Source organism: Paramisgurnus dabryanus, chromosome 5, assembly GCF_030506205.2.
Source record: "Paramisgurnus dabryanus chromosome 5, PD_genome_1.1, whole genome shotgun sequence".
Lineage (NCBI taxonomy): Eukaryota > Metazoa > Chordata > Actinopteri > Cypriniformes > Cobitidae > Paramisgurnus > Paramisgurnus dabryanus.
The window spans coordinates 10951920-10968276 of NC_133341.1; the positions used below are offsets into that span (position 1 = coordinate 10951920).

At 37.5% G+C, this 16357-nt stretch overlaps 2 protein-coding genes across 12 annotated transcripts in view; one reads left to right on the top strand and one right to left on the bottom strand.

Annotated features, from left to right (window-relative positions):
• The window catches only part of pigl (phosphatidylinositol glycan anchor biosynthesis, class L), a 48790-nt gene extending 42073 nt beyond the window's left edge, over positions 1 to 6717 (bottom strand). Inside the window, exons 1-2 of the mRNA XM_065267092.2 lie at positions 6396 to 6717; positions 6091 to 6190 (exon numbers count right to left, since the gene is read on the bottom strand). Of these exons, the coding sequence (XP_065123164.2) occupies positions 6091 to 6190; positions 6396 to 6705 (410 nt within the window). The 5' untranslated portion in view covers positions 6706 to 6717. The remainder of the gene's footprint in view (positions 1 to 6090; positions 6191 to 6395) is intronic.
• A 368-nt stretch (positions 6718 to 7085) lies between these two features.
• The window catches only part of ncor1 (nuclear receptor corepressor 1), a 99018-nt gene continuing 89746 nt past the window's right edge, over positions 7086 to 16357 (top strand). For 8 of the 11 annotated variants that reach the window (XM_065267253.2, XM_065267255.2, XM_065267264.2 and 5 more), the window contains exon 1: positions 7086 to 7399. The gene's annotated coding sequence lies outside the window, so the exon portion shown is untranslated. The remainder of the gene's footprint in view (positions 7400 to 16357) is intronic. The other 3 variants (XM_065267256.2, XM_065267261.2, XM_065267267.2) reach the window with 1 other exon arrangement.

Here is a 16357-nt window from a genome sequence, read left to right on the forward strand (position 1 = left end):
AGCGACACATCATTTGGGCCGACCTAAACAGTGTATATGTGAAAACACCCTAAAGTGTCAAATGGCAAAAAGGTTTAGACCGAAAAAAAGATCCCAGGTAAAAAAATTAAGTATACTTGAATGTACTTAAACTGCATTTAAATAAGTCTTTTGTAAAAGTTATGTAATACAAATATGCTAATAAAAGTGATCTGGTTCTACTTGAGTAGTACTTCAATGCACCTGAAAAAGTATACAATACCAGTAATACTTAAAATAGATTTCTAGTTTATCAAGTGGTGTCTCAAAATAGCACAGTTAAGTACACTTAGATGTTCTTAGGTTTATATTTAGAAGTACTAAAGACTATTTTTTATATATTAACTACAAAATGAGTGCACAAAATAGTACATTTACTAAGTGTACTTAAAGTTTATTTTAGCGCAATTTTTTATCCTGGGATAGTATTTGTTAACTCTTAACACCCCTGGCCTTCACTAATTGTCAAACCCTGGCTACGGCTATGGGTGGTAATACTCCATTATTCACTGCATGGCAGAGCCCCAAAATTATCCTGCTTAGGGCCTCCAGATTTACAGAGCTGGCCCTGTCTGTATCCCATCCAAAATGTCATGTATGATGCCAAGTGTTTCAGTCCATTTTGCTACTTTAGATAAAACTGGATATTATATTTATTATTTAAGTTGGCTGTCATACTGATACAAAATATCAGACACAATGGCTAAAGCTCAGGGAAAAATGACACGAGTTACAAGGAATAAAAAATTACAAAAAAAAATACCTTTCCATTATGAATGTTAATATGCTATTACAGTTATCCAGCCTTAGTTACAGATATTATTACATAAAACACGAGCTGATTTTTATTTTATGAGTGAGATAAATTGGGATACAATGTCAACCCACAGATGGACAAAAGGTGACTTCTTATAAAAGGCAATGCTAATTTAAGAAGTCTGTCCCTGAAAAATGTCACTTATATCTGACCAGTTCAAGGAAAACATGCAGGATAGTCTTACAAAAATGAACCTAACACCCACTCTCAACTCAAGACAGAGAAAGAAAGAACTATCGTAGGAAGAATAAAGACGACAGGCATGCAACCTGATGTTACCCTGTCAGCCAGGTGGGCTGTGTGGTCTGTGTTTTTAGACACACAGAAAGTACATCTGTTTGCCTGAATGAATAATACAGAAAAGAGACAGAGAATGAGTGCTGGGGTCAACTCAGTACAGGTTCAGTGGAGCGTGTTCAGATTGCTCTTATCACAACAGCAATCCCATGATGCATTGCCTTGGTCAGAGTGTGGGCGGTCAATGCAGCTGTGCGGTTGAGAGGAGATGGGTCACACGACAGATTCATGAGGACACGCACTCTTAAGAAGCAAGTTAACATATAACCGAACTTAAAGGGTAGTTCATAAAAAAATGTAAATGTTGTCATTGTTTACCGTTTAAAACCCCTATTGCTTAAGATATAGTAAATCACTTAAGATGCAACTAGAAATATTGCAAATAAAAAAAAAATGAAGAAATGAAGAAAATGTGCAACACATTAGGGGGAGCTGTGATGCATGTGGCTGTCACATTCGAGTTGTATATTTAGGTCGAAGCACAGTAATATCTTGTGTAGATGATAATAAGTACTGCATATCGAATCAAAGTCTGAATACTTTTCAAGATTTTTTCATAATGAGATATGATGTCATTAACTTCACAAAACTTTAGTCTAGACTAGTCATTGGAAGCACTGATTATATCTTTTCCATTTATGCATTTGCCAGACACTTTTTTCAAAGCGGCTTCCATTTCATTACAGTATACATTTCGTCTGGCTATGCATTGCCCTGGAAACCAACCCATGGCTGTCGTGTTGCTAATAGTGCCATGCAGCTAAACCACAGAAGAGACTTTTGTTTCCTGGTGGACTGATAAAACCTGTACACTGTGACTCATTCACATAACACTCATTTATCCCAACTAATAATTTCTGAAAGCAATTAGCCGTTTTGTGTGGAAAATATGTCAATGCACGGTTTGTGGGCATGTCTCAGTGTCACTTTAACTTTGTGCACAGACTTTGTTGAGAACTTTCTGTATGACGGGGTGAATGCAGCTAAGTGCAGGGAATAAATAGCTTCATAGCATGCACACAAAATCCCTGAACTACACGGCGACCTTTCCTGAGATAACCTGGCTTATGCTGAGACACACATACACAAAAGCTTAAACGTGCACATGAAAGCTACAGATTACCAGTGTCTGTTGAGGTCATGCTATGCAAATGAAAGACACGTCTTCTTTCAGTCTCTTTAGTTTTAGCAGTCGTCAGTAACGTGATTTGTTTTGCACCCAGTCTTCTTTCAGAGAAATTAACTAATGCAAATAAATACAATCTACATCATTTTTTTATAAACACATTTTTACATAAACAGATCAGGGTGAATTATATTTGATTATTTATACATGAATTACTCTATGCCTAACCAAAACATTATATTAATAGTCATTCACAATAAAACCCCTGTGTATATGTGTTTGTGCATGTCTGTGTTTTGTGACTAAGGGAAAGAAACAGAAATATTACATGTCAGTTCCTGGGTCAAGACTGAAATCCAGTTGAAAGGGGAAACAAGAAAGGCTACACACAGAGTGAAAGAGAGAGAGAGATAAGAGAGAGAGAGGGAGAGATAAAGAGAGCGACAGACAGACAGACAGACAGACTGGGCATTATGCCGACTAATTACGAAAGTTCCAGGTGGGTGTCAGAGTTTACTTGATACTTGTGACCTAGTCAACCGACACACACACACACACACACACACACACACGCTTCTCAGAATACACCTCAATTCTTTGTACTGCCACTAGAACTCTATGAAACAAAACTGAGGTTCACTGACCACAGACACATAGACAGTTGAAAGGAGATGTTTTAACATATATTTGAAAGAGTGGTATTACAAAGTACGTATGTTTGTATTGGTTTTCTATGTTTTAGGGCAATGAACTGTGAAATAAAAAAAAATTGTCAAATTTGGGATAACTTAGATGTCAGCCCAAGTTGAAGTATAATCTGTGAAACAATCAGCCAAACACACACACACACGCGCATGCACACCCCCCCGGGACAGCTGGTCAGTCCATGTTTTAGTTTTTCCTTCCTTCCAAAAAGTCAACAACCTCTTAATGTGTAGACAAGTTTTGGATCTCTGGGGTTCTCCATGAAAAAAGCAATGCCAAGTGCACACATTTATGAAAAAAAGCAAAATCATGCAGAGGAGAACTACAGACTGGGTGGGTCAGAGTTCTTGGAAAATAGCCTGGAAAATATTCCCATCACTATGCAAATTCTTTTGGGAGATTGTTCAACCACTTTGTTACAAATACATTCTAACAGTTTTGTTTCTGGGTGGACAGGAAAACACAGATCCTGTTATGTTTTTTACATATGTTACTTAACAAAGCCTCATTGAAGCAACATTTCTCAAAAGGATTTGTTTTCCATCTAAAAAAGCCTTTACAAGCTTTCTCAGCAAGACGCTTCCAACGGTTTCCAGAGAAACTAGACCAACTAAAGATAATGTAATACGAGCTATCTGAATTAAGATTGTCATATTCAGTTGACAGACCTTTAATAAATCTTTCTTTAATAAACAAGAAGTTCTAAGTAAGCGAAAGACCGAGGCTACCAACATGGCAGTTTGGTTATGATGGACTGTTATTATGGCCGAGACGGATGTATAACCCAGAGACGTGGAACTTTAAAATGCTAGGACACAGCTGTTGCCTCCTGAATGCCAAATCAAAGCGCAAATGTGGTGTCTGAAATGATGGAAGATCTCACATTTTCAAACTCACATGTTAGCTTAGTGCCTCGAGAAATTGCTTGCGATGTAACTTGTTTGTATAAATGTGAAAAACTTTAATGTTTTTATGGAATGAAAAGGTTTTGGCTCATGTGTTTAATGCTAAACCTCTCTGAAAATATTTTTATTAAAATATGCATGATGCTGCCTCTCAATACTGTGTTAGCAGTATAGGCAGCACCTTGTCTCACACACACAGCTGGTTTCTATAAATGCAAAGACAGCACATTGCTTGGCAGGACCTAAGGTGAAATTACAACATCTGAGTCTCATAAGTAAAGGTCCAGTTACAGAGAATAGACACATCCACACTTGTGGTGGCAGCATGGTTAAGGCTAATGGATGGTAACCAGAGGATTGCCAAAGAGCGAACCATGAGTTAACATTGGTTCCCAGAGCAAGCAATTATCCTTGGGCTGCCTCTGTAATAAGTTAACTGAAAGTTGTTTTGGATTAAAGTATCTGTCAAATGACTACTTAACTTGCTTCAGTAAGGATGTTAGGAATGGAGAACTTAAGCTGAGGTGAGTTGTGACCACAGGGTCAAGGTCAATACTGTTATGTTTCTCTTGATCTTAAAAAAAAATGATGGATCATTTTGATCTCATTTATTTAAACGACAAAAAAGAAGTTTGTCTTTTTGCTACAAAACTAAAATAGAAATAATAAAAAATTGGATAGAGCTGGAGCACATAGTAAAGTGAAAGCTGCCAACTAGTGCCAGATGAACACCATATGAAGTTGGTTGTGAGAAGAACTGCTTAGAAAAGATCTTGCCAACAGCGGCTAGTTTATAGAAGATACATACAAGACAGTAGTATTGGTGGGTAGGTACAAACATTTCACTGGTAGTGCATGCTCCTAAAGGATTGGTCAAATATGCCATAAAGCAATAGCCATCAGTTAACCATCATTTTTAAATTAACTTGAATTTGGTTTATGATATGACATTTTTGAAAATAACTTGCATGTATGATATTCAGTGAAGTCAGTGATTACAATGTGTTTGGTTTCATTAATTCATTTTTTTTGTGGGGAGGGCAATGGTTATACATGTATTACTTTTTATTGAGCCGAAATCCTTGTTTTAGCCTAGATGTCTGGGCTGTGTTTGGACAGCTATTAGATGTCTGCTGGGATATTGGTGATACATTTGGCTTTTGGTTTCCAGTCTTTGTATATTTTAGACATTGCAGTAATCTGTACATCTATGAGGCTCTGGCACAGCTAAGCAATCTGGCATGTGGGTAAAAAAAGCTTTAAAAGAAAGTTTAAAAGTTTTGGAAATGTAGAATATGTATATAGTTTGGGTACTGAATAGAAAAAACAAGTAATGATTTAGGAAAACACGAAAGAGAAGCTTTAAAGGTTCTCAAAAAATGCACATAAAACCCAGACCAATCTGATATTATTGCTGAAATATTTTATTGTAAGGCCACAACTGATGTGTCAGAAAACCTCATAGCTTCTTTTCAGAGCATTTTACAATACAACTTTTTTTTTGGGGGGGGGGCTGCTAGGGGAGAAGAGGAGGGGTCTGGCCCCGCACCGTACACCTTTAATAGGTGTGTTTATTTCTGCTTAGACCTCGAGGTCGGGGGACAACCACACTGGACCTAACTGTTTATATTCATAGCAAAAATGGAAAAAACACCAAGATGGGGGTTTATTGTCAGTGTTGTGAACTTATAAATAGATAGCATCTTTATTAACTTATTACAGCCATGATGAGGATCAGGGTATTCTGTCATGCAAGAAAAAAATCCTATCTACTTGATAAGGAAAGGTGGATATAACCAACATCACATGCTGAATTCATAATTAAACAACATATTTCTGACCAACAATTAAACATCAGATAAACTCTACCATATCTCACAAAGTGCACTAAAACCACCTTCTGGCAAAGTGGCCATGTAAAGGTTTGCATTTCGCCCCATTCCTTGTAATAGCAGTTATGCTTGTTGTTATATCCAATATTTTATTAATGCTACATGAAATCTTCAGTATTTCTGGCCTAGCAAGTTTTTTGTTTATTCTTCAGATAGTATTGCGTAGTGAAAGACATTTCTTTACATAATGGTTTTGTATTCTGATAGAATTACAAGTGTACAATTCTATTATAGAAAAAATATCATTTGGATATTCATTTAAGAAGTCCTTCAAATAATTGCAAAAGAAAATGTATGAAGAACACTGTGAGTCCTGTGTGTTGCCCTTACTTGTTATCTATGATGGTGACATTGTTGCATGGAATGCCCAGAACTGTACAGCTGTCAAGCAGTTCCTTTTTGCGTTGGGGTCCTTGACTGTTGTAGTTGCCTGAGCATTGCAAAAAATATTTGAAGATATCCCTTTTACATTTTGTAAGCATCTCAAGTCATTTAGCAATCCTTTATTTATAATATTCCCTATTTACTCAACGCAAACCACAATGTTAAATATTAGTATCGTAAGGACAACATTACAAGATAGCGACAATTAATAAAAAAATCTATATTTTTACTGGAAAAACCGAGAAACCTACCTGTTGACAAACATAACAAATGAACGGCAACTTTTGATTCAATGAGATTTAAGATAGTGGGCGCAAAAAACATGCATTCATCATCTGGATGTGCAGTGACTACCAGAGCTCGTGTCCTTTCTTCTGAATTTCTTAAGTGTGGATCGGATCTGTCTTGTGTTGGACAAAATTTTGAATTTCCACCAGTGTTTGACGGGGTGAACATTTCATCTCGCAGGTGTGGCCATAATTGTCTATATCTACGATACACAAACTTTATACAAATAATGTAAACCGCACAGACAACTATCACAGTAACGAAAACAAACATCACGACCGTGTCTTAAATCGGTCCGTGTGGAACATTGCACTGAAGAATGGTTCCTATAGACCTGCATAGCCGTGTATTTTGCACAATAAATCTAAACTATGTTATTGTAGTAGACTTAAATACTATTGTAATGTCTAACTGCTAAGTACCATAATATTTAAAATACACAGGTGCATGATAGAGGTGAGTATTTGAACAAATAAACACTTTTTTTACTATAATGCTTAAAGAAAATAAATTTGTTAAAACAATTAATATACCCAAAATTAAATTGTTTATTAAAAAACTGAGGTCTTGTATGTCTATTATATGATATAAGGACACAGAGGTTTGGGTGGGGTGAAGGCCGTCTGTGGGGAGAGTTTGAACGTCACACCGTATCACCCTGTTTGCTTCAGGAAAACTTGCGCTTCGTCTCCTCAGGTGCATCAGAGCTGCACAAAATGCAAGCTACTTGGCGTTTAGCAAGCAGAAACCGACACATGTGTGGCGTATATTAATTTCTAAGGCAAAATTATATATGAAAAGATTTGAATTTACATTCACGGCTCAGTAAGGAGAAACAACTAGCCTGTGTTTGAAGTGTGTTTTGACTGCAACACTCGCGCAGTGGTGCTGCTTACGCGATTATCTCACATCTTGATAGCACAAACTCGCCCTTTAACGAGCATTGGAGTGTCTCTGTGGAAATGAGGTGAGTTTGTTACTTAAAATGACTATTTTAGCGGGTTGTTGTGTCATTACATGCTGGTTAGTGAGAGCAGAGCGCCAGTGTTCAAGATGGCGACGCTGGTTTGAATGCAAAGGTGAAACATTCAGTTAATGGCTATTCCATTAAACATATTTTCGCCCTTCATGCAGAGTATGTTTATTTAAATAACGCTTTTATAGGAGTAATTCACATATCGGTGGAGCAGGGGTACGTAGATTTTGTCTATCATTTCGGTGAAATGTTATTTCCTTGTTTGCACAAATAGTAGCCAGTATGCTAACGCCATTAGAGTTTATACCACAGCATGTTCACTGTTAATTTTTTTAAGTTTCTGTAAAATATACACACGAGTTGCTGCTGGTAACATAAGAGCTATGACGACTTATACATATGGGCTTCATACAATTGATTATCTCTTTTTAGCATGTAATACATGTAAAAGCCTCTGTAATTTTATAACGTCGTGCTTTAAACGATACCAAGTGCTCAATTTGAAGCTTGCTGCAGACCCAAAGTGTTAATTATGTAATTTCCAGACAGAAAACATTAATAAAGTTTGAACTTAGCAGACATGAAAACTAATGACTGTCCTATGTAACATCTTACAACAGTCCGTGAAGAAATGAGATTATCTTCAACAACCCTACGGATTACAAGTGCGTAGCCTGTTGGTAACAAACGGTAAAAGATACGATGTGTTGCACACTTTTCTAAGTTCTAACGATTATTTTTGGATTGTTAATGTCGACTTCTTGCATGTCTAGTAAAGAGAAACCCTTAAATTTTACTACAGGAAACACGTTGTTATAATTTGGACAGGAAAGTCGTCTTTTTTTTTGATGCAGAGTTTGTTCACAGGGTTTTCTTCTACATGACTTTGCCTACACATACTGCTGTTATTAGGGATGCAGCGATTATAGATTTTGATGGTACGGTTATAGTCTGATAAATAATCACGGTTGGACGGTTATTACGGTTATTAAGGATTCATTTATTTTACAACATTAATGTATAAAATCACATGAATAAATTTTTGAACAATTGCTAAATTTTTCTGTATTTTCAGTTTGTGTATTTTCTCTACAATTCTTGGACAAATGATAATAATAATAACTTGGCTGGCTTTGAGTTAAACCGTATAGGTGCCTTTGAAACCTGTAGGCTATTCATTTTAATGATCTTTTGAATAAATGTAACTTTACATTTGGACTGAATAAAGTTATATTGTTTTGGTTTGTTTGAAGTATTGAAGTAAAATATATGAAGTAAAAATGATAAGAGCCTCTCAAAATGAATAATTACACAGGGTCATCCTGAACCAGGTACTGCAAGTCATTTTGACAGGTGAAGCTTAATATTACACAAAAGTCAAATATAAATATTAGGGGTGGCAAGATTAACATGTTAAATAATGCTATTCATTAATTAATCATTAACGTGTTAAAATAATTCAACGTAATGAAATGCAGTCAGACCACCAGGAGCCCCGCCCGGCTTTGATCCGCGAGCAGGAGGTTTTTAATGCTGTACAGAGTAGACCGATTGGAGTGTGGCTCTTTCACGTACAGATGCAGGTGCGCGCACACATCCACGCACACGCACACACAAACCAGATGCACGAACAACCAAGAGACGCGTCACGCGCACATATTCTTTTGAACGCGGAGCTTTGTCATACAATGCACAATCCAGATGCACGAACACCCAAGAGACGCGTCACGCGCACATATTCTTTTGAACGCGGAGCTTTGTCATACAATGCATCATGACGCATGCGCCTCTTGGTGGTTCGTGGATCTGGTTTGTGCGTGCGTGAAACATAAACACACGGTGTAGCGAAGGCTTTACGGTTACTTAACCGTGACATTTTAAAGCGCGGTTAATAGTGAAACCGGTTAATCGCTGCATCCCTAGCTGTTATGCATGTAAATTTATAAATCTGGAAGATGCTTTAATTCAATTCGACTTAAAATTACTATTAACATGCATACCAGTATGTAGTTTCCCTTCGAAACAAACCCACAACATTTGAGTTGCTAACACAGTGCTCTACCAGATGAGCTACAGGAAGCAACATTGACAAAACATATGGCAAAACACTGAAGCAGGAGGTTACTGTGTTTAAGTAGGGGAAAGCAGAACTTGTCATCCACTTAATATCATAAATGGACACAAGTTAGTTTGGTTTTGTGTGTAAAAACTGTAAAGCTTAATGTTGCACATAACAAAAAACCTGGTCCTTTTTCTGCATACTTAGGCCCTGTTTACATTAGAGCATTTGCGTTTTTAAAAGGCCTTTTAAAACGTTTTAAAAAGGCATTTTAAAACTAAAACGATCCTCATTTATACAGGCATTTCAAAAAATATCTTCGTACACACTACACACGACCATAAACGCATGAAACATTGCCATTTATGCACACTGAGCATGCGCATAAAAGAGTAAAACCCAGACTTCTCAAACTAAAACAGGGTCTGCAGCGTTTACGAACAACCTGGATTATGAGGGTCGAAAATGGTGAAGTAGTCTCAATGGTCCCGTACACACTGCATATTAGGTCAGTTGTCACTTCACCTTTTAATGCTTAATCCTGTTCTGTACACACACACACTTCAGTAATTTACGGGACTGACAACCGCATTCTACAACCGAATTAACTCCCGCAAAATGCAGGTAGTGACAACCGTATTTACAGAAACTCTGCATAGTGTGTACATAACCGAACTGAACATCTAGTATTTAATAAAGTGTTTAAACATGCATCATAAACATGACAGGTGTCTCTTCTGAAAAAACAAATGCCTAGAGTGGATAAAATCTTCTGTATGCGCGGTTTAGAAAATGACAGAGGCTCAAGCGTTTGCTGACTAGTGTTGCCAAATCTTGCACTAAAAACAGCGAACAAGAAAAATCCAACAATAAACCGAAATAAATCTAAATGCTTTACCTCAAAGATCAAAATATTGGGAACCGGCATCCTCACACTTTATTAACACCAAAAACTTGATTGCTTCGTGAGCCAAAAGCCATTAACGGTTAAGCGCCAAAACGGTTTTTACGTACAAAAAAGACGAGGACCTGGCAACAATGCAAGACCGCGCGCTCCGTGCTGTGAAGCAGCCTTACAATTGCGTAAACTACACAACGCCAAGACGGAGGTTTATTGCAAAACACAATGCTGTTATTGGTCAAAGCTGTGAGTGTTAAGCACGCGAGACGGCAGAACGTTTCTATGGTTATTTCTGTGTCAATCATCACATTTTCGGGAGTGAGTCTTGTTCCGTACAGACATGAAACGAACATTTAGGGGATTCACTCCTGCATTTAAATGCGGTTATCGCTTCCGAAAGTTTGCAGTGTGTACGAGACCATAGAAAGGCTTAACATGGAAAAAGTAATGCATTTTAAATTGTAACGCATTAATGTAAACATGGTCTTACTATGAAGCACCTCTCTTTTCATTTATCCTGCACCAAAACTCAGCTCTGTATGCATCAGTTGCAGTTTGATTAGGCTTGCCATCAGGAAAGATACAGTAAATGTGCTTTTAAAAAGTGCCAGGTTTGTTTTTTCTTTCCATTTCTCATTGCTGATGTTTTTTTTATAACCGTTGCCTAATATGCTGGCTGAGGGACAGTGGAGTGTAGCACAGGACGTGTAATTGTTGTGCTGCCGTGTCTGCGGCCAAGCATGGCACAGTAATGCTAGTGAGCCAGCAAGCACCGGAAAATACTTGGGGGCAAGCTGCCACGTTGAGACTCTTGCTTTTTGGGTTTTGGTTTCTATGATGACATTATAATGTCTTTTCACTTCTTGGCAGTAGTGTTGATATTCAATGAAAAATAATAAACATCTGTACACACTGACTGATATTTGCAGTTTTGTTCGATTAACATGGTGGCATATTGCATTGTTTAAAGATGCTTTGATTGTGTTGAAGGAGCATAAATGCAAAGGATTTTTGGCCACCAGAGAGACTCCCTTGTATGAGAGAGTCCACCGACATGGTCTCGCATTTTTATAGTTTGTTAAAGTAATTATTCACTGTAAAATTAGCTCATAATTTACTCACCCTAATATCATTGTGGCTCTTCACAGCTTTGTTATAAATGGGAATCAATGTTTTGAATCTTTTAAAAGCACATAGATTCTAAAAGCACATTCACTCATCATTAAAGTAACCCAAATGACTCTAGTAGCTTAAAAAATCTATTCAGAAGCAAAGCAGTATGTTTGTGAAAGAAAATGTTAATATTTTTCAGTAAATTAAAAAAAGGTGGCAGATCAATAACACTGAGTTTCATTGATTTTTGAATTTTGTGATGAATCATGCATATGTGACATCTAGTCATGAGATACAAAGAAAACCATCGAAGAAGAACCATATTTTCTCTCTCACTATCAGTTCACTTCAGATAACATGATTGGATGTATGTGCTTCTCTGAGCTTCAAAACATTGACAACTATTTAATGACATTAAGAACAGCCAGGATATTTTTTTATTTAATTAAATTCTGATTGTGTTCAGCTGAAGAAACGATGTCATACACCTGGCATAGGGGTAAGTCAATTAAGGGATTATTTTCATTTTACAGTGAACTATCCCTTCAACGTTATAGTAATGGGTTTTGGATCTTTCTTTGCAATGAAAGAGCATAGTGGCAGTTTTGTGGCTCATCTGTGCAGTCTTGTTTGTTTGGCCAGATGACATCAACTTGGCAGATGTTTTTGACAAATTCTGTTATGATGATTTAACTTTTCTATGGCTGCACTCAAAGTCTCTAAAATGCATGTTCATAGGCACGGATTTCTTTTTCCGGCACTGGGTGCTCATTACAACGTCAAGCAATGCTCAGGTTACCTAGCAACAGCAGATGCTCTGGAGCGCAAGCGCTTGGAAAAATAAGGAAAGTGGCATGGTCACGTTTAATGTGTTGTTTTTTGACACGAAATGTAAAGGGCCACTCGTGAGATTCACTTAAGAAAGCTTCAAGTATTTCAAAAGCGTTTTTGATTACATTTAAAGGTCACATTCTTTCTGATCCCATTTTTAAACCCTAGTTAGTGTGTAATGTTGCTGTTAGAGCATAAATAATACCTGGAAAATGATAAAGCTCAAAGTTCACTGCCAGGCGATATATTTTCTTTAACAGAATTCGCCTTTCAAAGCCTACAACGAACGGCCGGTTTGGACTACAGCCCTCTACTTCCTGCTTTAACTCTTTCGCCGCCATTGACATGATATCTCGTCAATTAAGAGAAAACGCTTCCCCGCCAATGACGAGATTTTCGTTACAGGATTGGCACCTATGTGCATGATTATTGTAGCACTTGTATTACAGCCACGCTGAAAACGTGTTCAGATGGTTCACTGGTAGTAAGGCTGTGTATCGCCAACAATTTCCTGGTATTAGGGATGCTCATATCAGTTAATTTTCCCGACCGACAACCGTAGCTTCTAAACCGAACATTAACCGTTAACTGATAAGATTTTAATATGAAATTGTCATGGAGTAAAAATACAGTTGACGGTTGTCTGTGAACTAGTAAAAACAAAACATTTAATTTGAACGTGCAAACAGCAGCCACAGATCAACAACAGAACCAGGATTCATACATTATCAGATATTCACGCAACATTACCTTATTAAAAAGCACGCGATCGGTCCAGTAGATTAATATCCAAAGGACAGATTGTCTCCGTTTCATCTACCACAGTGGTCATTTCTAAAGCAGGACGCTTTTCAGAAAGTTTTGGTTTTGCGTCGTCTTTGGTTTTACGTTGTGCAAACAGCAGCCACAGATCAAAAACAGAACCAGGATTCATACATTATCAGATATTCACGCAACATACCTTGTTAAAAAGCACGCGATCGGTCCAGTGGATTAATATCCAAATGGCAGATTGTCTCCGTTTCATCTACCACAGTGGTCATTTCTAAAGCAGGACGTTTTTCAGAAAGTTTTGGTTTTGCGACGTCTTTCTCCGTTTGTCCAAAAAGAGCTAGATGTTTATGGTTAGGGTCAGAGGCCATCAGCGAACGTCTGTCCGGATGTGCGCAGACGGACCGCGTCATCTTGCGCGGACACGCGCGCGTCTCCGTTCAGCTTCCAAACACGCATACAAATGATTTCTCATACAAATGATTACTTTATCAGACCGTCAGGGCAGCAATCATTTGTGTCATTTACAGGACATTCACAAATTAAAGATAGAAAAGTGACGAAATGTCTGTCGGCTCATGACGACACACACCATGTATTAACAAATATTTTTTATTTTAACTGATAATGTTAATCGGTCATAATTTCTTACCTTCGGTTAACGGTTAAACGGTCAATGTGAACATCCCTACCTGGTACGATACGTATCCCGATACAAGGCCACGGTACGATCTGTGTCACGATAATTCAGGCAAATTTTGCATTGAAATTGTGTTCAGAATATACAATAGAGTGGCTTAAAAACCAACAGAAAGCGCATCAATTCAAATTTTCTTTTTTTTTTTAAATCTGGGAATCGAGATGTAGAATTGAAGTTTGTTACAGGCAAAGTGAAAGTGCAGACATTATCTGATTACACAGCAGGGTTGTCCTGCATTGAAAATGAACAGCAGCCACCCAGGCAAAATTTGGAACTCCAAAAACAATTAGGCTATATTATTTTATGCGCTTTTGTTCTGTTTACGCTGTGGGGGAAGTATAAGGGAGCGCCGTTATCCCTCTTTGTGCACTCTGTCCCTCAACTCTATTCTTCAAAAGCAACAAACAAGTACAGATGACTGAAACCATGACCTTAACCTCACATGATGGCAGTTGTAACTGCTGAAATATAGCTGCATATAAAACGTCTGCGCTGACTGCATATTTGTAGCAATGCAGCTGCACTGTGTCTGCACAAAGAGTGCTGCTCGTCTGAATGAAATGCAATGGTCTGAGCAAACAATACAGTAAATAATAGCCTATACAAAAAGTTTGATGTCCTTGTTTGCAAGGTTAACAGTGTGACTAGAAATGTATGATTTGCAAACTAATAATGATGACTTTTTGAACAGATTAATTTAAATTTTAAAGAATCAGTCATAGCATTCATTATCAAAATTATTGACAAAGTAATTGATGAAAAATCAAATCAGATTTTAAACAAATCATAGGAGAATGTTATGAATGGTTAAAAGAGAAATTTTTGTTTAACATGTGATGTGAGATTATTACTGTTTACTTAAAGGCGTTCTAAGCGAATCTGTGTGTTGATTTTTTTAAATGTGTTTTCAAACAAACTGAGCGTAGTTAACTCCTCCCCCTCCCTTCCGTGCTTTCATGAAGGCGCCCAAACCCAAACCCAACCCCCAAATCCTTCTTGGCGTTTATTGGTTAGAATACTTTGTTATGGTTTCCGGTGTAGGTTTGGCCAGTTTGTTATTATTGCAGTTTGTGGAGGCTGGGCTGTCTACAGAGATCGTGTTTTTTTACAGTTTGATCAGTTTTATGGTCTAAATCGTGTGAATTCGCTTAGAGAACCTTTAAACTACAGTCAAATAAAACAAAACATTATAAAATGCTTGAACATTAATTTTAGGTCTAGTTTTTAAATTTATGCTACCATTATAGGGCCCCATAATTTCCACGATCACGGAATCGCGGACGGAATCGCGTAATTGGCTAATTAACACGGAATCTAGCGTTAACGTGGAATTTCACGGAATTTTGCATATTTTGAATAAAATTCTGTCTTTGTGTGCGAGAACAATGTATGTCTGTGGGAAATGCAGACCGGGGGAAGCAAATCTGGGCGACACATCCCCTCCCGTCATTTCAGTCCCCCTCTAAAACACTGAAACGATGGCGAAGCGCCTCTCCATGACTCTACACTAAGCCCTCAGTTGCGAGCAGTTCTCACGTGACTTTTATGTGACCGGAGAACTGTTATTTTGTAAGTTTTGTCAACATTCCATTGACTGGGAGCGCGAAGATACATGCACTCTCTCATCCACGTCTCTCTCGCTGCACATCTCTCACGTGCACGCGCTATCACATCTGTCTGAAGTCCGAACACAAATCCTCATGTATTTGTTCAGTTTTATGCGTTTCAAGAGCGCTGAGGCAAACTACTCCTTGCATTTAAAATATAATCATCTACATCATGACTCTTTGTCTCTCTTTCGCTCGCACATGCAGAGAGCTGCGCATTCATGCTGTCTGAAGTCAGATCAGTAAGTAATAATCCTGTGTACGTTTGTAAAGTTATATGCATTTCAAGCAACTGTTTTTAAAATATGGATCGCGTTGCGCTGGACCGATGTGTTTAAGGCACTTCTGAAGGCACCACTGCTTTGACACGCGTAGCCTTGTGCAACAACACTAAACAATGCATTGAATTGAGTAAAATGTTTATGTGTGTGTGCGTTTCAAACAGGGAATGTAAAAAAATGTTACCTCAATAAATTTAAGGTCATTCCTATTGTATTTGTGTTCATTTTAATCATTAACATTAAAGGCACACTCTTTTTATGACTAAAATGACAGGAAAGGGTAAAAAAAATATTGCCAAATATTAAAACGGACAAAACGGAATTTGCAAAAATTAAAATGGACAAAACGGAATTTGGGAAAAAATACAACGGATTTTATAGGGCCCTACCATTATATTATTTCTTAACAATGCCTGATTTCTGCAAAGATATTCAAAAATGGAATTTATTTAATATTTATACCACGTTGATTTAGTTTCTTTAACCAGATGTTCTTGCATCTTATTAAAAGAATGTTATTGGAAAGAGATGCTACTGCAGTATTGTTGTGGATATGTTTTAAAGGTCCCATTCTTCCTGTGTTTTTGAAACTTTGATTTAGGTTTGTTGTGATAGTCTGTATAACTGGTGATACCGGGGGTTTAATTTCAATAGATACCGGGCCACTTCCGGCGGCACGAGCGAAA